At 38.6% G+C, this 22,850-nt stretch overlaps 1 protein-coding gene across 4 annotated transcripts in view; it reads left to right on the top strand.

Moving 5' to 3' along the window:
• The window catches only part of NEBL (nebulette), a 395,085-nt gene that overhangs the window by 199,280 nt on the left and 172,955 nt on the right, over positions 1 to 22,850 (top strand). For 3 of the 4 annotated variants that reach the window (XM_055353848.2, XM_055353847.2, XM_063709700.1), the window contains exon 4: positions 13,867 to 13,974. In XM_055353848.2, coding sequence (XP_055209823.1) covers positions 13,867 to 13,974 — 108 coding nt within the window. Of the gene's footprint in view, positions 1 to 13,866; positions 13,975 to 15,528; positions 15,719 to 17,826; positions 17,912 to 22,850 lie in introns of those variants that run through there. The other variant, XM_055353839.2, reaches the window with a different exon arrangement.

Genomic DNA, 22,850 nt, shown 5'->3' with positions numbered 1-22,850 from the left:
CAGCCCACATATATATCTATATGGACACATAGATTTCCTTTGGCAGCTACCTCAGCAGAAAATTCCTCATTTTGCTAGTGCTAGGTTGGGCAGTAGTTATCTCGTGAATGGTTAACGTGACCAAGAGATGCTGGAGTTGGAGGCAGGCTTCCAGTCTTTTGCCACCTTGTTTTGTAAAGTTATGTAATGACTGTAGGTATTCAAGTGTAACTCATTTTGACATGGGTTTCGTTATACTCTGAAAGAACAATTCAAAGAAATAACAAATTTACATTCAGGGTAGTTTTGTTTGAGTTTATTTAAAGAAATGAAACATACACAATCCCTATAATAGCTCTTGCTACTGATGTATTGATGGTGCTGACAAAGAGAAAACTCGGACCAGATGGTTTGCACATAGTGGAACCACCTGGCTCATTGGCAATGCCAACTTATTGCTGTTTCTCAAATAGCTGTACTCTCATGAACTATGAAATGTAGGAGTGAGCCATTCATGGGCCCAAGCAGAATGACGTTCCAAAATTAGGATTCTTAAGAGAAGTCGAAACACTTATCCATGTCAACCTCAAACTGGCCCCCCTTTCCCACTTCTAGTACTTTTAAGATCTTATTTTTAACTCTTTCTCTTTGTAATTATAAAATCCAGTTCTTTACATCCACATTACAAAGAAAACAATATGATAGGCTCTTGAGGTATTTATTGTAGAGGAAAAAGAATGGTCCTATGTCATTTTGGGAAACTGACCCAGAACTGGACTTGCTTGGAGCCCGTTAGTGTGTTCAGGCTGAGGGGACCATTTGGAGTCAGCAAAGGACAAATATAATTGTACCTGTAACACCATGAAATTATATTGAATCATGAAACTTGAAACTTCATAGAAATACAATCAAGATAATAGATGAACTGAAGCACAAACTCATGCAATAGTTTTTCTAATTATAATGTTAACAAAGTTTGGGATTTTCTTGACTTATTTAGTATCCATTTTTTTCCTGTTGAAAATTCGCGTTAATTTTTAAAAGTCAGACTAGCAAGTTAACCTACACACTTTTCTAAGTTGGTGCTTTAAGACTGCAGTTATTTTACAGGTCATTTTAGGTAGTTATCTTAGTTATTTACTCATTTGATGGACACCTACTGAGCATCTAATTGGTAGTATGTGTAACCATTAAAGGTCTGATATTGGCTAATGTATGTAACATGTAACAACAATTTAAAAATTATTTAAGATCTTGTTCACATTGTTTAGAATCTAGTCTTTTGAAAAATAATGATATATTTTTATTTAAATTACATTTCAAGGCTGGATGCAGTGGCTCATGCTTATAGTTCCGGCACTTTGTGAGGTTGAGGTGGACAGATTACTTGCCCACCTCAGGAGTTCGAGAAGCAGCATGGCAAAACCCCATCTTTACACAAAATACAAAAATTAGCTGGGTGTGGTGGAGCATGCCTGTAGTCCCAAGTACTTGAAAGGCTGAGATGGGAGGATCGCTTGAGCCCAAGACGTTGAGGCTGCCGTGAGCCAAGACTGCACCACTGCATTCCAGTCTGGGCAACAGAATGAGACCGTGTCTAAAAGAAAAAAAAAAAAAAAGAAAAAAAACTAAGCGATGGTCTTTGAAGTTTACGAAATATTTGAGTTGCCATTTTGTAGCATGATAGGGTGGGAAGAGCAAAGACTTTGGGGACAGCAGATCTGGGTTTGAATCCTGACTCTACTATTCACAGATGGCAATGCTAGTCCTGGGTTGTAACCACTAAACCACTAAGCCTCAGTTTCTCATATTAGTTAGAATTCTTGGTCACAAGTGATAAAAGTACCCAACGCTCATTAACTTGAACAAAATGAGAATTTTGAGGATATTGGGGTGTAAAATCCAAGGGCAGAAGTGTGCCTGCTTGGGCTTCAGGAACAGTGGGAGGTCAGGATTCAAATGCCATCAGACCAGGACTCTTTTTGGCAGATGAACTGCATCTCTTCCTCCACATCTGTGATGGCAAACATGGCTGTTGATAGTTCTAAAGTTTGATGTCTTAGAGTTTTATTCACTAGAGAGAAAGATTCACTCCAGACTTTGGGTTCTAGTTCCTAAATCAAACCTCTTGACTTGGACTGGCTTAGGCCAAATGAGGCCAATCCATGGTGGTTAAAGAAGGAGGTTAAATTAAAAAATGGCACCTCTTGACAAAGTCTACATGAAGAGAAAGAGGCTCAGGACCATTACTAGAAGGAGGGAGGATTTGGGTAGATCAAATTATAGGTTTCCGATACATTTCTTCTATGTAAAAAAAATGGTAGACTGGGAGCGATGGCTTATGTCTACAATCCCAGCATATTGGGAGACAGATGCAGGAGGATCATTTGAGGCCCGGAATTTGAGACCAGCCTGGGAAATATAGTGCGACCCTGTCTCTACAAAATTGAAGAAAAAATTAGCTGGACATGGTTGCTCATGCCCAAAGTCCTAGCTACTCCGGGGGCTGAGGTGGGAGGATTGCTTGAGCTTAGGAGATTGGAGGCTGCAATGAGCCATGATCATGCCACTGCACTCCATCCTGGGTGACAAAGCAATACTCTGTCTCTTAAAAAAAAAAAAAAAGAAAAAGGTAAAATATCTTTTTTACAAAGTGATTTTGAAGATTAATCAGGATAGTCTGTTAAGTGCCTAGAACAATGTCTGACACCTTATAGGTCTTCAATAAATCATACCTGCTGTTACATAGCAGGGAGACAACATTCCAGCATTTCTTACAACTGACACTGTAATTAATGTGGAGCTCTTACGGTTAGCTAAGAAGCCATAATTCTTCATATAACTCTTCAACACTTCTAATATATTTATTTTTAATAGTTTCTTTCTTATGGAAGACGTGAAGTAGTGCTCTATTTCTAGTTGTAACATAGATTTTTTTTAATAACCTGTAAAAAATTCTAGGAGATTATATTTTAAATGAAATTCAGCAGTAAGGAAATAATCTTTTACATGCTTTGATTAAAATGACTTGTTGAGATCCATGCTGTCTGTCATCCCTTTGTGTCATTTGTGTACACACTAAGTATAATGCATTTACATTTTTTTTTAAATTTTAATTTTATTTTTTGAGACGGAGTCTTGCTCTGTCGCCAGGCTGGAGTGCAGTGGCGTGATCTTGGCTCACTGCAGCCTCTGCCTCCCGGGTTCAAGCAATTCTCCTGCCTCAGCCTCCCGAGTAGCTGAGACTACAGGTGCGCACTGCCACGCCCAGCTAATTTTTTTTTGTATTTTTAGTAGAGACAGGGTTTCACCATGTTGGCCAGGATGGTCTTGATCTCCTGACCTCATGATCCACCCACCTTGGCCTCCCGAAGTGCTGGGATTACAGGCATGAGCCACTGCACCTGGCCTATACTGATTTTTAAATTTGTATTTCTTTTTCTCTTTTGCTGTTTACAGGGTTTTTTTCTTCTTTTTTCAGTTTTGTAGAGTGGAAGAAGTATGTCTTGTTATAGAAAAACAGTTGGTGTTTGCCTGATCAATAATGCCATTGCAGGTATGAGAGGGAGGTTAGGAACAATTTTAATGACATTATCAATCTGCATATCTAGAAACATTGAGGAATAATCTGTCACTTTTATCAGCTGTGACGAGACTTTGAGATTTAGGACAGGTTATTTTCACTTTCATGACTGTTTTGTGTTAGTTCACTTTGTTTATATTTGCTTGATTCTTGGTTTATCCTGTTTCTTTAAGCTACTTAGGATGTAGCTTTTCTTTTCTGAATGACTCATTTCCTAATTAGTTATTTTCTAACTGGAAATTACTTATTTCATAATACTTTATAATTCAGAATATGTACACAGGACTATTCCCTGTTGTGATTTCTTATTCTCTCCTTATTTTAACCTTGTGTGGTACCTTCTGATTCAAAGTAATTTCAATAATATTCTATTCTATGGCTGGGCGCGGTGGCTCACGCCTGTAATCCCAGCACTTTGGGAGGCCGAGGCAGGCGGATCACGAGGTCAGGATATCGAGACCATCCTGGCTAACGCAGTGAAACCTCGTCTCTACTGAAAATACAAAAAATTAGCTGGGTGTGGTGGTGGGCGCCTATAGTCCCAGCTACTAGGGAGGCTGAGGCAGGAGAATGGCTTGAAGCCGGGAGGCAGAGCTTGCGTTGAGCCGAGATTGCGCCACTGCACACCAGCCTGGGTGACAGAGTGAGACTCCATCTCAAAAAAAAAAAAAAAAAATTCTGTTCTATGTGTGAATTAAGCTATTTATATTTAAAAATTATAATCATATAAAGATGAGACTAAAGGATTAAGAGAACATGTGTTCAGAAGCAAAATTTATCAATTGTCCAAATTATTAAATGCTATTAGTGAAATTCTTAGTGAAAATATGGATTATGTGTACATGTTTTAGGCTTCAATTTTCCTTATTAATATAGATATAATATTTTGCCTTGAATTAGTATTTTTGCCAGTGCTACCATTTTGGCAATGGTATTTCCCTGCTAATCTGGTCTTTCCTAAAAGAAAATTTAAACAATTTTTGACTTCAACAGAAAGACCTGAAAACACTTTTATTGAAATGTAGGCTGTGTTAAACTTTACTTGGGAGGTTATTTGTCTCTTTTGTGGCACTACAGGATCCATTACAGATAATAAATAAACTAATTTTAGGTTATGCAAATCTTTTGGCATCCTATACTAAGAAATATTCAATTGGTTCCACTTTCACTTCTGCTTATTTACAGAATGTTGTTTATGTCTTACTTGTGTTCACTTTGATATTTTTCGCTTTGGCATTTTTTTTTCATTGTCAGATGAATTGAAAGATAACATCTGGGGAGATGCTGGACAGGTGGATGTCAGAGAGACTTCCGCCTTCCATCAGCTCCATGACTTCTGCAAACTTCCTTCGTCTGTGAAATGGACCTTAACGTGCATACCTGCTAAGATTTATCTGAAGTTGATATATGTACCTTGTAATTATTGTTGGCTTTATTTATTTATATTCTATTAATTTTTTTTTTTTTAAGATGAGGTCTCGCTCTGTTTTCCAGGCTGGAGTGCAGTGGCATGATCACAACTCACTGCAGCCTTCACCTCACAGGCTCAAGCAATCCTCACACCTCAGCCTCCTGAGTAGCTGGGACCACAGGCATGTGCCACCATGTCCAGCTAATTTTTTTTTTGGTAGGGGGAGCAGAGACAAGGTCTCGCTGTGTTGCCCAGGCTGGTCTTGAACTCCTGGGCTCAAGTGATCCTCTTGCCTTGGCCTCCCAAAGTGCTGGGATTACAGATGTGAGCCACTGTGCCCAGCCTATTTATATTCTTTTTTTGATCCAAAAAGGACTGAAGGAGCTCCTAAATGCAGATTGCACAGTCCCTGGCCATGGGGCAGGATGTTGAGTTATGATGAGTGAGTGAGTCAACATGTGTGTACAGTAAGGAGTGCTGAGCACTTCTTACAGCTTATCCTCTGGGCTTCCCATCCTCGCTCTGCTCACACAATAATGTAAAACACTCATTACTATGCTTGGAACACAGGAGCCACTTACTAGATGTCAGGCAGTAGTATTATCTCATTTAATTCTCACAAAAGTGCTCTCAATATTGTACTAAAATTACGCATATTTTGTATATGAGGAAACTGAATCTCAGAGATACTAAGTAACTTGCCTAAGGTCACACAGCTAATATGGTGGAGTCAGGGCCCAAGACAAGTTTGTGTAATTTCTGAGGCTATATTTTTAAACACTAAGCTACACTTGAGTGTCTTAGGAGTAATTTTTAATTATCTTAACTGATTGAGAAATTGAAATGTGCTTTTTGGGGCCAGGCATGGTGGCTCACACCTGGAATCTCAGCACTTTGGGAAGCCAAGGCGGACAGATCACTTGAGGTCAGGAGTTTGAGACCAGCCTGGCAACATGGCAAAACCCTGTCTCTGTTCAAAAATTAGCTCAGTGTGGTGGTGTACGCCTGTAATCCCAGCTACTGAGGAGGCTGAGGCACAAGAATTGCTTGAATCCAGGAGGCAGTGGTTGCAGCGAATCAAGATTGTGCCACTGCACTCCAACCTGGGTGACAGAGAGAGACTCTGTCTCAAAAAAAAAAAAAAAAAAGAAAGAAAAGAAAAGAAGTCATTTTTAATGTATTTAGCATTTTTGTTTAGAATAAAAAAAAAATTTCATTTTTTTTTTAAGTAAAAGAACCCCAAATCTGGTAAAGTTGGATTGTGAATATACATGGAAAACTGACAAAACAGTAAATATCACTAAGAGCCTCTGGGAATGCAGTGGAAGTTTAATTGAAAGCTTAGAAATCTATGGACATGATTTTTAATGCTTTTTAATTATGTTTAAAAAGGTAATTATAATTTTAATTTTATTTAATTAACCATAGATTTACAAATTATGAGATTAATTTATAAAAAAGCAAATTTACTTTTGAGCTCATTCCTTTGACTTAACATTTGCTAAAATTAACTTCACCTTAAAAAAAACTCTTAATCAGATTTTCCTTTGGACTGTTTAATTCCCGTCTAACATTGTGAGATTAATCAATTTTCTGCATTTTAGACCTTAAACGTACAAAACTAGATAGTAATCAATCATGAAATGGTTATTAAGCTTTTAATCTATGCTTAGCACCAAACAAAATGCAGTGAGAGAGAAAGAAGCATGTGGTCTACATTTTCTAGTACCTTAAAATCTGTGGAAAGATACAAGATGATGATGAACTATACAAGAACTATACATAATTGAGCACTAAATTTTGCAGATCAAATTAAGAATTTTGCATGTAGTTTTAAAATATTGTGACCCTCACCATCTCCCTTTAAAGAAATGTGGAGTATCTACCATGTCATGAAAGGTAATGAAATTAGTCATGGATTTCATTGTATCAGAAATGTATGAAATAAAGAACAGAATAACGCAAATCAGTAATACATGTGCCTGAGATTTTAGGCTTCTGTTAAACATATTCTGACAAGCTGCGTTAAAGCAAATACTGTTCTCCTCCTATACATACTTTCCGTCCTTGCATAGTTCTCACTGCACTTGTCTATCGTGATACATGCGATGCATCCCCTTGAACTTCTATGATTCCTCCCTCCTCCATATTTATGTATGTATTTAATTATTTTAGAGATGGGGTCTTGCTCTGTTGCCCAGGCTGGAGTGCAATGGTGCAAACATAGCTCACTGCAGCCTTGAACTTCTGGGCTGAGGCATTCCTCCTGTCTCAGCTTCCCTAGTAGCTGGGACTACGGGTATGTACCACCATGCCTGGCTGATTTTATTTTATTTTATTTTTTTAAGAGATGGGGCCTTGGTATGTTGCCTAGGCTAGTCTCAAACTCCACGCCTCAAGCAATCTTCCTGCCTCAGCCTCCCAAAGTCCTGCAATTGCAGGCATGAGCCACTGTGCCTGGCCCTAATCCATATTTGGAATCCCTTTAACATCACCCTTTTACACTCTCTCAATGCAATTTTTCCTACCTTCTTGCTTCAAGTCTGTGTTTGCTGGTATAAACAGCCTCACTAAGATGAAGAAACTCAGAGTGGCTGATTTAACTTTCTGCAAATGGTGGATACCCATTGACTAGCTCACCTGCCATTTATGAAAAAACCCAAGTCTTTGGCTGACTGAAAATATCAACTGAATTCCTGGTTATAATACTCATTTTCTCTTCTCCCACTCATGTTTTTTGTCTAACCTCTGGGTTCCTCGGTTTCTGCATCAGGACTTCTAAAACTGCATCCCTGCTTTCTTTGAAAATATTCTTATCGTGAGATAGTTGATCAACACAAAAGATTATATATAATGTGTATATGCAAGTTTTGTAGGGTGATAGTAAAAAGATAACATGTGAATTAGCCATCAAATGTAAGAACTAGAACATCACCAGTAACAGGGAAGCTCCCTGTACATTTTTCCACCAGCAGGTCTTGTCACCACTGCCCTGAATGTTGTTATCAAGCCCCCTCCCACCATACATTCACCAGTATGCACTTTTTTTTTGAGATGGAGTCTCGCTCTGTCACCCAGGCTGGAGTGCAGCAGTGTGATATCAGCTCACTGCAACCTCCGCCTCCCAGGTTCAAGTGATTCTCCTGCCTCAGCCTCCCGAGTAGCTGGGACTACAGGAGTGTACCATTACACCCGGCTAATTTTTGTATTTTGAGTACAGCTAGGGTTTGGCCATGTTGGCCAGGCTGGTCTCAAACTCCTGACCTCAAGTGATCCACCTTCCCCGGCCTCCCAAAGTGCTGGGATCACAGGCGTGAGCCACCATGCCCAGCCCTGTGTCTACATTTCTTGCTTTTTCCTCCCCTCAACATAATGTTTCTGAGACTCATCCACATAGATCCATGATTCACTTATTTTAACTCTTAAATAATATTACATTGGATTTATTCATTCTCATGTGGATGGATATTTAGGTTGTTTCCTATTTTTTTTTCTTTGAAAATAGAAACAATGTTATTAAAAACATGTTGGTCCAGGTCTCCAGATGCTCTCTCTTTGGAGAGAAGCATGATCTGGTGTAGAGCTGGTGAGCTGTAGGATGTGCCCATCCTTGAATTCATTGCCAAGTGTTATTTAATCTCCTTTTAATGTGAACTCTCCTTTAACGTGAATCTCCTTTAACGTGAATGGTATGGTCACAAACATACCATTTATGACCTACATAATCTCCAATTAGTGTTATTTAATTGTCATTCAACAATTTACCAGTCTCTGGTCCCAGTTGGCTTCCTTCTTCCTTCATCTGCGATGGCTTTCTGCCTAACAGTGGCCTTTCTCTTTAGTGGATTCCATTGTCTCCATTTACTGATGTTTTATAATAGTAATAATTGCGCTGTTTGCAGCATTTGGGGAAGAGAACTTTTATCTCAGCGTTAGTAAATAATTCCATTTGCCACTCTGCCCGTTATTTTGTTTTTCAGAAGTCTTCCTTTTTAGTCACTGTGAGCCTTTTCCTTAAGCTGGTCCAGAACTGCTCTGGTGTCCAGGCTGTCACCCTGCATGAACTTGGGAGGGCTAACTGCTGATGACTTCAAACACAAACTGTCACTAAGGGTGCACACTTTGGCAGAAATACACATACTTCAGCAGCAAAGGCCGTTTTTAAAATTTAGTGAAAAGAATGAAACTAATATTTGCTGAAGGGTCATATCCTTGCTTGGTATTTTCACATGTTATTTATTTTCACCTTGCAAACATTCATTTAATGTGTAGCATATTGCATATTTTCTTGTTTTATTTTCTGAGGATCAGGAGTGTTAGACAAATAGAACAAATTAAGATCACGGAAAAGAATCGGTTTAAATTCAGGTTTCTTGATTCTTGCTTTAGCGTTCTAATCTATGCTGCAGGAAGTTATATATGTACACATGCATATCATGTTTCTGCACATACATGCAACATATACACACAGACACATAGAATGTCAACACATATGACATACATAGAATTTCCATAATATATAGTATTCAATATTTGACATAAGACATTTTGAAGTTACTTCTGAAGGCAAATACGGCAAAGCAAGTTGCCTATTACGTGAATTTCTCACATTTGACTTTGAATGCGTTTTCAAAGTGCCTTTCTTCAGTCTTGAAGGAATAAGACTGTAGGGAGATAAGACTGTGTTACTTCCCAGGTATGGCACATTCTCTTTCTGAGCTCAGGTTGGTAACTTAATTCTGTCCTCTCTCCTCTTTGTCCTTCCTGCTCCGTTCTGACAAGAGTGTGTAGCATGCCTGGTGGGGTCTTTCGGGGACGCCAGGGCCCTGAGGCTGGGCCCAAGAACTTTTGCTTTCTTCTGTGGTCCTGGGACAGTTCTCTGACAGTGGCTGACTGGGGGAGGTGGCTGGATATTGCCTGACTCTACCTGGGCTTCTCGCGTCTGTCCTGCACACTTCCAAGGAGTTTGCAGGATAGCAGCCAGAGAAAGCCTTTTAAGACACAAGTCAGGGCATACCGCTGTTCCGCATACAAACCTCCACGGGCCCCATGACCCACAGGGAAGAAAAGCCAACATCCTCAGGGCCTGCAAAGCCCCGTGTGACCACTCTCTGCAGTCCTCTTCCTCTTCCCTCCCACTAAGGTTGCTCCAGACACAGTGGCCTTCCTTGACCTTTCTAAAGGGTTTTAGGGCTTTGCTCTGTCTGTTCCCTCTGCCTGCATAGCTCTTCTGGAAGAAGTCTGTGTGGCTTTCTTCCTCCCTCTTTGAGGCCTTACTGAAATGTCACCTTCTTACTGGGGACTTCCCTGACCACCCTGTCTAGAAGGGCAGACTGCCTGACACTTCACGTACCCTTGTCTCGCTATTTTTCTCTCTTAGCGCTTCCCACTAACATACCATTTATGACCTACATAGATCTTGTGTGTTTTTCATCTCTTGCATTGTAATTAACATAAGCCCCACGAAGGCAGGGACCATTGACTTCTCTTTGTCATATCATTTCTATACCTGGAACAGCTCTTGGCCCATAGTAGGTGCTCAGTAAAGATTTGCTGAATGAGCAAAGGATTATCCATGAAAGCAATGCTCTTTCCTTGATAGAATCTGCTGTTGATCTAAACTATTACATCTTGTAACATACATAGGAAGAATCAGGGCATAGAAGTCAATGAGAAATTTACATGTTTGTATTTACTGGGAGCCTTGTCATACATGTGTACAACACATGGACACGGGGGCTGGTTATGTTCATCAGAATTCTTTTGATTGTAAAAGGAAGAGATTAGCTCATGTAACGGGCAAACCTGGTATTTCTGGCTTTTGGAAGAGTTAAATTCAGGTGCTCAGATGGTGATGTCAGGACTCTCTCAATCACTCTTTTGCTTGCCTCAGTGTTGACTTCATTATTGGACAGTGGCCACATGGTAGTCAGCAACTCCACTTTTACAGCCAGTTAAACTAGCCAGACCATAGCAAAAGAGCACCCCTGATATGGTTTGGATGTTTGTCCCCCTCAAATCTCATGTTGAAATGTGATCCTGAGCATTGAAGGTATGTACTAATGGGAGGTGTTTGGATCATGGGGGCGGATCCCTCATGAATGGCTTTGTGCCCTCCCCACAACAATGAGTTCAGGTGAGAGCTGGTTTAAAGAGCCTGGCACATTCCCTTGCCCTTGCTCCCTGTCTTGCCATGTGACACGCTGGCTCCCCTTCACCTTCCATCATGATTGGAAGCTTCTTGAGGCTCTGACCAGAAGCAGATGCTGGCACCATGCTTCCTGTACAGCTTACAGAACCACAAGCCAAATAAACCTCTTTTCTTTGTAAATTACCCAGTGTCAGGTATTCCTTTATAGCAGCACAAATAAATGACACAACCCATTTCCCAAGAATTCCTGCCAGAGTCCCAGAGCTGAGGCTTCTGGATGCTTGCTAGATTATGTGGCCCTCCCGAGATCTATCACAGGGTCTTGTGGATGTGGTGTCCTTTTTGGCTGGATGAGGTCATGTGAGGGCAAAGGGGCCACATGAGATTGGAGAGAGGCATCCTGCTACTTCCCTCTGTCCTCTGTTCTCTTTTTATATCCACTTGCCTCCTAGAATCAGACTACACATGACTGACAAACCATCTGATACCACATTTAAAATTAGACCTAAGTAAATAGGATGAAAGTGGGTGGGAGTGTGGAAGAGAGAGAGCTGATGAATGGCTCGGAGTTTCCCTATGTGTAGTAAAGAAATACTGGTGGGCTGGTGCTTGAACTGGTGCTGAGAGGGTAAGAGGCTTGGCTGTGTTTCACACCATTCAAAAGAAATAGGAATCCTGCAACACTCTGCAAGCCATTTTTAGAGGTGATTGTACGCTTCTCAAAGCTAGTCACACAACCAGCAAGCCAAAGTCAGATGATTCTTTTGTGTCTTGTGAATGTGGAAAGGATTGTTGAACAGTAGTCAGCTCAAAACCTGTGATTCTAGGCTGGGTGTGGTGGTGGCTGATACCTGCAATCCCAGCACTTTGGGAGGCTAAGGTAGGAGGATCACTTGAGGCCAGGAGTTCAAGACCATCCTAGGTAACATAGTGAGAACCCATCACTACCAAAACAAAAAGAAAAAACCAAAAATAAATATGATTCTAGAATTTATTGGTCTTTCTTTTCACCTCTGTCTTTGGAAATTGCTTTTAAAAAATACAAACGAGTAACAAAAATAATATGTGATTGTGCCTTCTCTGAGACTGGTGTTAGGAATGCTAGAACTTGTCTCACAGGCATTTCTTCCTATGTCTTCATGCGTGTTGCTATTCCAACCTTGTCATCCTTTTAACTTTTATTATTTTACTACTCTGAGCCCCAGTGCTTACTACCAGCAAAACTAAATAGCTTGCCTGCTTAGTTAGGCATTAAACACTGAGAATGTGCCAGCATGTGGATCTTTACCCATGCTGGGAGATGGAGGGTGAGAAGGCTAATCTCTCAGCATTTTATGTGGAAGAAAAATATTGCAGTTTATTTGACCTTTTACTTATGGGAATAAAGTAAGGGGTTTAGTGCTTTTACAAATCGAAAGTACAGAGAGAAGAATTAGGTATTCTTAAGCTAAAAGCGATGAGAGTATCTAGATTTCCCTGTGTGTGTGTGTGTGTGTGTGTGTGTGTGTGTGTGTGTGTTTGTTTTTCTTTCAAGCTTGTCTGGTAAAAGAAAATCTTGTAGTAACCTTGAGGATAATAATGCTTGATAGAATTGGGTATTTAAATACAGACATGATTCAACAGAAACAGCCATTCCATGTTCAACGAAGTGAACTTTTCTGCCTTCTGCAGAAGACTACACTACACTAACAATGATATTGAATAGGCAACCCTAAATTAACTTAATTAATTTTAATGATCAATGTAAGTGTTAATTGGAAGCTTGTAATTTTGAATGTAAAATGGGGATTCTATGGATTATCAAACTATGTTTCCATATTTCTTGATATTTAGGCTTAAAAAAAGAACAAAGTGATGTAACCATCTCAGTCATTAACAAGCCAAATGTTTAACTGGTGTGACAGTTATTGTCATTATGCTAATAACAGGAGATGGGGTTCTGTAAGATGAAGCATTAGCTGTTCCAGTCCTCCGAGGAAACAGTAAAATTCAGCTCCATTGGGTTGTAATTAGAAAGGAAGTATATTTAAATACTGAAAAAAATCTTCGCTACTTCAGCACACAGTATGCCAAGGGCATGTGTGAGCAGCTTTTTAATCTCTAGGTGTGGCCTATTTTATAAATATTTTCATAAGCATTTATGTACTTGCCATTTGGCAATACAGCATTGTGTAATTGTATCCATATGTTTGCCTTCTGAAGTTGAATAAAAACTTCTTGGACAGGGCTAGCTGTCAATTCTTCATCTCCCTCCTCCATAGGGCAGTTTAGGCTCAAAATGAGGCTTTTTCACTGACAGGCGGGCACAGGAGGAGAAGAAGATTTAGCTTTCTTTTTCTACATTTTCTTTCCTTTCACAGTAGTAATGGTATTAATGGTGATAATCATAATAACTATTATGGAGTACTTACTTGTTTCTGTCAGCCAGATTCATGCATCAAGTAGTCTGATCCCATCTCTACAACCTCTTAAATAGCCATTGTTGTTATTGCCGCTGTACAGATGACACCACTGAGCACAGAGTGGTTAAAGAACTTGCTTAAAGTCACACAAATGGTAAGTGGAGTTTCTGGGACACAAACCAGGTAGCCTGGCTGTTTCCTTCTGGTTCTTAACTGCACCTCCGGCCGAGACCTGTGTTTTTAGCCATTGTTTCCAATTCCAGCAGCTTCGTTGGCCCAGCCTATCCTGAGTGGGATTCGTGATCCCTCTGTTCACTTTTCTTTTCCCCCTTCTTGTTAGGTCAAGTACAAAAGAGATTTTGAAGAAAGCAAAGGGAGGGGCTTCAGCATCGTCACGGACACTCCTGAGCTACAGAGACTGAAGAGGACTCAGGAGCAAATCAGTAATGTAGGTGCCTGTTTATTCAATAGCATGATGACTCTGATGTGCATTTCTGGATGAGAAAGGGAGGCTGGATGACTTGGAAGTGTTTGTGTTGCTGTGGGGTGCAAGCAGTACTCAGTGCACGCATAGACTATGCCAATTTCATCTGGTAAACCCTGCCCTCTGGTTCCATCACAGTTATCTAGGGCCCGGTGCTTAGTTACCTAATAGAAGATCTCCTTATTCCATTTTGAATGGTTCTCAGCTTTCAAATTTTTCCAAAATAGGCCTTTTATAATTAAAATAAGAAACTTGAAAGTTAAGTTTTGACTGTGGATAAGCATATAAAATATGCATATAAGGTTAGGAGTCTTAAAAAAGATCTCCTATTTGCTGACTAGGTGTCTATAAGATTTCATATTTTGAATTAGATATTTGTTGAAATCAGGTATTACATCTTACTTTTGAAATAAACATTTATATATGTAGTTGCTTTGGACTTGAAGCTGTGCCTTGTTTATTAATATAGTTTCCTCGAAAGAGAAAATGGAGACTAGCAGAAGTTCAAAACGTATTAGGGAGGTATTAATTCAGTACTTATTAAAGGTGGATAAACAGCTCTTCTAAGTTTTGGTAATTCACACCTGTGATTGTGTTTCTTCCAAAATATTATATGAAGTGTGTCAGGATGTATTTTTCTTCACAAAAATTAATTCAATGTTAGATATCCGAGAAGAAATATGAATGAAAATTAACAGATGTGTGAGTGACATAAAAGTATGAGCAAACAGGCAACACTCATACCATTTTTCACGAGAACTGTATTTTGTGCGTCACTTATAAAGTCACTAAAATTTGTATATCTAGGTGTTATAACTGATGTAGCCTTAATTTCCAGGACATGTTTAATTAGCAGATGGTTTTAAACTCACTGATATTTGGTCATCATCATGAGATGTATGTATACATGTATATATGTGTGTGTGTATATAAAATACATGAGTATATATTATATATGCGTTTATATATAAATATGTGTATATATACACACATACATATACAATTTGCAGATAGAATTATGTATAATTTGAGAAAAATGCTTTTTATATGTCTAAAGTTCAAAAACAGAATTATTTCATGTTAAACAATTTATTAGGAAGTGGGAGGATGCAAAGTACACATTGTTTTTTGCTCTTTAAATGGACATTTTATATTAGTAGGGATTTCCTTTGAAGAAAAAGAGTTGAATTTTAAGACTTCATGACATTTGTCCCTTAGTTTTTCTACCCCATCCCAGCAATCCATCAGTCATGAATACTGAAGATCACTGCCTTATTTTTCTTCCTCTTTATTCTTTCCTTAAACCAAAAACCTATTTTTGCTTTTAAGAATGCAAATCAATGATCTATTACACTGGCAGTTACATTTAATAACAGTTCTTTCTTTGGATTATTTTTGGCAAATGTTTATCTAAAAAATAATTTTGCCAAAAACAGTTATATCATACATCTTCAACAATCACTGAATTTTATTTCAAAAAGAACTAAACATTTCTACCTAAGACATCCATGGGACAGCTAACATAAGGATTGCAGCTGATCAAAGGTAAGCCTTTTAATTTTTATTCAAATTTAGTCAATATTCATGTTTAATTAGAAAATACTGATCTTTACCAACCTTTATCATTAGCAGGAATATACATTTTATTCAGTACCAGAGGTCGTTTGCAGATCCATTCTTAATTATGCAAAATACCCTTATCACACAGGTATGTATTAATCTATATTTATCATATATAATATGTTATATAGACAGCAGTATAAAAAGCGCCATTTAGATTAAGCCTATTATTTAGACAACGCTGATTTTTAAAAGCATGTAACTTAGACAACATCTTTTTTTTTAAAAAAAACTTTTTGCGATGTCTTAATGTTAGCAGCCATAGCAGTCTTATAAGTAGTTCTCTTAGCCAATATGAGGCATATTAAATGTTTGGATAGCTGTAAAAAATATAGACTTCATAATATTACTATTAGGGAACAACTCTTAAAGAAGGGAGGCTGTTAAGTGCTCTGAGGTCTGGTGAATTTATTATTCATTTATAAGACTGCAACTTCATGAACGTTTTCCCTTACCTCACTAGGTTTTCCATATTACTCAAGGATCTTTTTCTATAAGAAACTTGGGTTGATCCAAAAAGTAGTATTTTGGCAAGTCCAGTTTTCCATATTACTTTAATCTAAACCCACTGAACAATATTGGCTAAAACCCAAACAGATATTTTTTGACAGTGGCTAGATTGTGTCTGTTATGAGAGGAAACAGGTGAGAAAGTGTCTAGACTGGAAAGACCCCAGAATCTTCCAGCTAGAGATGTTGGGAAATTATAATCCTGAAAATTATAGATCCTGAAAATTATTAGGGGTATGAAATTTGTGAGTCTTGCATTTGAGTGCCAAGTTTAATATAGGTTAATATAGGTAGGTTAACTAAGATCGGCAGTCTTTGCTGTCTTTATGTTTCCCTGTGTTTCATTTTCTCCTATTTGTTTCTAGTTTATCTCTGAATATTGTGTGGCTCTTTCTTAGCTGCCTTTAATCTCTCTTGTATAAAGACATAAAGCAGTGAATTTAATGACAACTCCTAGGTGTTTTGGGTAATATGTTACGGATGAATGGGAATTTTTGATTGCTTATGTCTATGTCAATGTTTTGAAATTTTTTCAGCTCTTCTCATGTTTGTTTATTGAGGATTTGAAATCATTTGGAAATGACCACTCAGTCTGCATGTTACTGAGGTGTGGGATAAAATAAGGTTGTAAATTTCAGATTGAGTGTGATGAAAGAGGTGAGAGTGGGTGAACTTGCCTTTTCTGGGTAGCTGTAATGACAGCATATTGAACATGGGAGATTTATTAAATACTGCAATTTATAATTCTTCTGCTATGTTACCCACTTAGTGTAGCCACAGAACAAAACAAGAAAAGAGGCAGGATTTCAGAATTGACTAAATGGCTAGGAAGAGAAAGAACTTGGCTTCTAAAATAAAGCAAAATTATTTTTTTCCCCATGAAATTCCAGAAGATGTCTTCATCTCATTGAATATATTAATATTCAGATGGGGTTTGGTTGCTTATGAAATTGAATGTTAGGCTTGGGAACAGTTTTTATAGGAAGTCAGGAAATCCAGCCAAATCGTTTAATTGAAGATAGTGTTTAGAAGTCCAGGTTTTGTTTAAACTGTATCTCTTCAGCAGAATGAAACCTGACAGCCAATGTGTTCAGCACTGACTTAGGAACTGTGGGCCAGAAAGCCCTGCCCTACAGATTTTCACAACTGTGTCGCTTAATTGCCATCCACCCTGTCCTTGCCCCCAAACTCTAGGGCATAAATTCAGAAATGGCAGAAATATCTTTGTACATCACATTTTCTTTATTTACCAATATTTTAGGAAAATATTCTTAAGGGACAGTGTCCAAATATGAATTGAGGAATACTGTGCCCAACGGCATTAAAAAAAACAAAACACCCTTTTCTGTGGCTGCTACAGGGCTAGCTCATGTGGGTAATTGTAAAGGCTCTTTCTAATTTCAGGTGGTTCCCACCTTCAAGTTTACAAGCAACGCATTCAGGGTACCTGCAGCAGGGTCTCAAAGCAGAACCATCGCCAGACATTCAAGGGACTCAGGCTAGCCTTGGGAAAATTACTGATGTTTCATTCTGGCTGTTCACCCACTAATATCAGCTGCACTTTCAATTAGCTGAGACAGTCTGGGGATAAATTGTGAAATAAAATGGTGAAGTCAAACCCCAAGAGACTTTTACAGACTTTGTGCCATAGATGAAAACTGGATGTTTATTTTCTAATTTATTTCAGGGGGAAGAGAAATATCAAATGAAGGGGAAAGAAACAAAAATCGACCAGATGACAAAATTGTGTGTTTTAAAGACTGACTGAAATGGTGAGTGTACCATTATTTGATTTGTCAGGCGTGTTCTTGACAAATGGAGAAAATAGTTTTGCTTGTCTGTGTGTGCGTATATCTGTGTATGTACCTCTGTGTGTTGACTTCAGTGAGAGTGTCTAAAACCCCATTTTCCTAGATCACTATAGACTAATGTCTATAGACATTAGTGTTTCACCTGCCCTATATTATTTCCCTTACCTTGTCAATGTTCGCAATTTTAGTTATCTGTCCACATTCCCAGTTATCCTTTTTTGCTACCACTTTCAATTTCGCATACCCATTCATAAGAATTGCTTGCCTACTTTACAAGAAAAGCTAAGAGTGACACTTTTTTTATACCAAAAAGTAATCTCTCTATAATTTGATCTTGCAATATAATTATTTTTAGCTCTTTTGCTACACTACATAATTTTTCACTGACTTCTTAGAATGTAAAATAAATTATATGCCCATTAATAAGCTCACACAGACACTGCTGATTTAGTTCCCTGAGATTTTGTGAGTTAGCTTCAACAATATTAGATTATTGGGACTAAACATTGCCTAATAATTGAATAGTAGTGTCTATGGGCTATTAAAAGATTTGATTCAAAGTTTGGTTGAGTGCAAGGGTGAACATGAGGGTAGGGAAAATTATCTAGGGATTTGGTCTCTGTAATTTAAATAAATCATTTTGACAGAGACTGACTGTAACCATGTTCAGGCTGCTGACAGTGTGAAATTGAGTTGTATGGTGGACAGAAGACAAGCAGTCAAGAGAAATCCCCAAAGGCGAAATTTGTTATGTAATTGGGTCAACTCATGCATGAGCAATACATGCTAATTGTAAACTGGTGGCAAAATTATCGTGTATGAGGCAATTAGGTCTTATATGAATCTGAACAACTGACACTGAAGGAGATTTTTTTCTTTTTATATTCAGCAAACTTTTTTTTTAAATATGAGAAAGGTAAAAATTATAAAGTCATTCATTGAAATACATTATTTGTTAATTTTGTTCTTTATACAAAAAAGCAGAAGTTTTATAACTAATGAAACATTTATGGAAAAGCTTCTGATTTTGAGTAGTAAAATCTAGTACACTAAGCAGTTTGAAAGGAGAATGAATGTTATTTTTATTGTAAGTCATAAGTGGGTTGATTAACATAGATGATTAGTTATGAGGTCAGTGGTTTAGATTTAAGCTCTTGAAGGCTAGTATTTTTACAGAGTGAATCTACATGTTGCTTTAGTGGACTAGACCTTATCTGTAGCTCATCTCAACCAATAACTCTGATGAATTCCCAGTAAACAGTGGGGTCAGTAGCATTATCTTTAAAGACAAAGATTAAAAAAAGAGAAAGTGATAGGGCAATAACACATATTTTCTCATAATACCTAACAGATGTATGAATACCTCATTTATTTTGAAACACTTTGACATACCCTGTTTAATTAGATCCTCTGAACAACCGCTCCTCGGGAAAAGTATTTCTATAAGGATTACTTATACTTTCATGTGAGAAATGTACGGAAAATTACCTCTTGGTCCTTTCTTGTTTCCAAATCTGTGGTTTCCCTTACACCTGGTTTTGCTTTATTTTTCCATGTAGAGCAGAACTTCAAAGGCTGATCTCTTCTTTTTAGCCTCAATTTTTCAGCCACAGTCACTTAAAGAAACAAATACATCCCAGACCAGTAATTACTTGTGCATGTCAAGTACAAGAGTTTTGGTTGTAAAATGGCATTGTCTAAAGGGGAGGTTTGAGAAGAGCCCCGGTAATAAAAGAATTAACACATATGACTTTTTTCTTTTTTTTGAAACAGAGATGAGGGATTCAGTGAACAATCTGTGAAGATCCTTTTTTCATGAAATCCTTTTTTCCCGTATTCCTTTCTTTTCAGTTTCACTGTGTTCAGGCCATTATCTTGCCTGAGTTACTGCAGTAACTTCCTAATTGGCCTTATCTCCTTCTGTTCCTTTCATTGCATCTAAAACACAATGACCAGATGAGTTGTTCTAAAATATCTCTTTCATCAAGACCCTAATTATGACCCACTAAAATACTTTCCATGGCCCTCCAGTTTGAGTAGGATAAAGTCTAATCTCCTAAACCCTTTAATTCTGACTCTAAGAACCCTCCACAATCTGCTCCTAAATGACTATTTTTCACCTTATCTTTCACTACTCTTCACCACTGTTCTTCGATTTCTTTTAGGCCTGCCTACTTACTCTGTTCTGGGCTTTTGCATGAGTCATTCTGCATGTTTAGGACAATTTCACACTATCTGTAAATGACAGCCCAGCCCCCTGATCCCAGACACACACTCAAACCCAGCTACAGTGATGTGTCTCATCTCTGAATTATTGTGGGACTTTGTGCTATAACACTATCATTTGTACCACTTGTTTCACACATCATATTCTCCACTTCGGTTTTAATTAGCATTTTATGTGTCTGTATGTCTGACCTCCTTAACTTCCCATAGGTGAAGATCATCCATGTCTCTTTCCATTTATGTTTTGTATCTGAAAGAATGCACCAGATGGTGCTTTATACTTTGCATTTCTTGTCACCTCTCTAATTTGGGGCCCTCCCTACCCCTTGATAGGAGTGTGGGAATAGTCTCTTGACTTGGGCTATTCTCCTTACAGTTTCTTGCAAGGTTTTCCTAAAATGCACATCTGATCATGTCACATCCTCTTTTAAAATCTGTTAAGTCTCTCTACTGCCTTTAGGAGAAAATGTAAAATCTTTTGCCTGGAATGTGAGGCTGTCCCTGGCTTAGTGCTAGCTGAGACCTCTAGCCTGGGAGGCCCTCTTGCAACCTGAACCCATCCATTTCACACTTCTGCCTGCAAGGCCCTTCATACCTCTCCCCATCCACACTGGCTCAGAGGCTACCATTGAGACAGCCAGATGGGAGGGGGTCCCCGGAAAGACTCCAACCAGCCTGCCCACTAGGGTACAACCTCGGGAAGTTTGTGCTGTTTGCAGAGGGGGCGGGGTGGTGGTGGGGGAGCCAGGCCCCCTCCTCTTCCTGTGTGAAACCTGGAATTCGAACTATGAGGCAGGAAGCTCTCTAGCAGGGGACTCTGGCCTTGCAGGGAGTCCCTGTTTCCCCCTTTTCTTCCTTTCACCCAGCAAAACCCTGTCTTACTCATCATTCAAATTGTCTGCGAGCCTGAATTTTCATTGCCATGGGACAAAGGACCCCATCTTTAGCTGAACTAAGGAAAAGTCCTGCAACACCATCTTTCCCTAGCTGCTCTGACAGTCAGCTTCTATAGCTGCATTATGAGTTTTCCTGCCCTCAGACTGAACTCTATGAAGAAATGGGCTGTGTCTTTTTTCTATACAGACCCAGGGCCTAGCCCACTGCCATATTTAATAAACAAATGTATCAACCATTTGTGTCAGCAAATATTTTTATTTTTTACTTTGATGAGTGAATCTCCTGGCCTTGTGTGAATTTCATCTTACAGTGAAGATTATTACTAGGAGTTCTAATCTCTTTCAAGGTCTACATATCCATTGCACATCAATTTTCTTCTTGAAAGCTCCCAGATTTTTTTTCTATTGTATCATTTTCTAGCACAAAGTAGTTATCAAATAAATATCTATTCAGTAAATAGCTGGATTATTTATGGGATTACTTTCTCTATATCCAGGGTGTTTTTTCTTTCTTTCTTTTTTTTTTTTTTTTTCCTTAAGAAGAGTTTGCCATCCCATCCACTTTTCAGTCTAGGCAAATAAAATCTTTTCTGGAATATCTGCCATAGTGGAGCAAGGAATGAGTCTACCCCTTCAACGCAAGATTGGTTATGCCTAGAATAGAGCTCAGTACAGAGCACGTACTCAGTAAATGCATGTGGAATAAACGAATGAGGCAATAATATGTAAAATATTGACTAATTTTGTACATTCTTTTTCTTGAAACTCCTCTTTGCAAGGATATTTTTAGTTTCTCAAGTTGCTTTCAATTTTATGATTCTTTTCTTTTTGGTGCTGCTTGATAAACACGATCTTTTACTCTCTGCTCCTTAAATATTCAGTGACTTCTATAGTTTTATCAAAGGATTGTAGCAACATTTCCTCAGTAAAGCAGGATAATTTATTTTCTAATTACATTACAAATGCCAGGACTTCCCCTATCTTAATATATCATTGGGAATTCTTTTTGGTGTCTAATCCAAGAACCTAAAAAAAAAAAAAAAAAAAATTAGGGCTTGTCTTAGTCTGCTCAGGCACCATAACAAGATATCGCAGGATGGGCAGCATAAAGCGACAGAAATTTTTCTCACAGTTCTGGAGGCTGGGAAGTGCCAAATCAAGGTATGGTAGGGCTGGTGAGGGCTCTCTTCCTGGCTTGCAGACACTTGCCTTCTTGCAGTGTCCTCATGTGGACTTCCGTTGGTGTGTGCATGTGGAGAGAGAGAGGGAGAGCAAGAGAGATCTCTGTGTCTCCTCCTCTTAGAAGGACACAGACCCAATTGGATCAGGGCTTCCTTGTGACTTCATTTAACCTCAATTACCTCCTTAAAGTCACCCTCTCCAAATACAGTCACATTGGTGGTTAGGGCTTCAACATATGAACTTTGGGGTGGCACACAGTTCAGTCCATACCAGGGCTGAATGGGGAATGATCTGCATATATAACAGGGAAATTTTGAGGTATTTAAGTGACATACACTTTGTGAATGTGCTTTGAAATATCCAAAGTGTCACATAATTATAATATAAGCTGCTATCATGAGCAAATTTCTTGTTTTTTCTTTTCTTTTTTCTTTTCTTTTCTTTTTTTTTTTTTTTTTTGAGACAGGGTCTCACTCTGTCACCCAGGCTGGAGTGCAGTGATGCAATCTCGGCTTACTGCAACCTCCACCTCCGGGGTGCAAGTAATTCTCGTGCCTCAGTGTCCTGAGTAGCTGGGATTACAGGCATGTACCACC

This window comes from Gorilla gorilla, chromosome 8 (genome assembly GCF_029281585.2).
Source record: "Gorilla gorilla gorilla isolate KB3781 chromosome 8, NHGRI_mGorGor1-v2.1_pri, whole genome shotgun sequence".
NCBI classification, from domain to species: domain Eukaryota; kingdom Metazoa; phylum Chordata; class Mammalia; order Primates; family Hominidae; genus Gorilla; species Gorilla gorilla.
The sequence above is the reverse complement of the archived record's forward strand: the minus strand, read 5'-3'. Positions and strand labels throughout refer to the sequence as shown.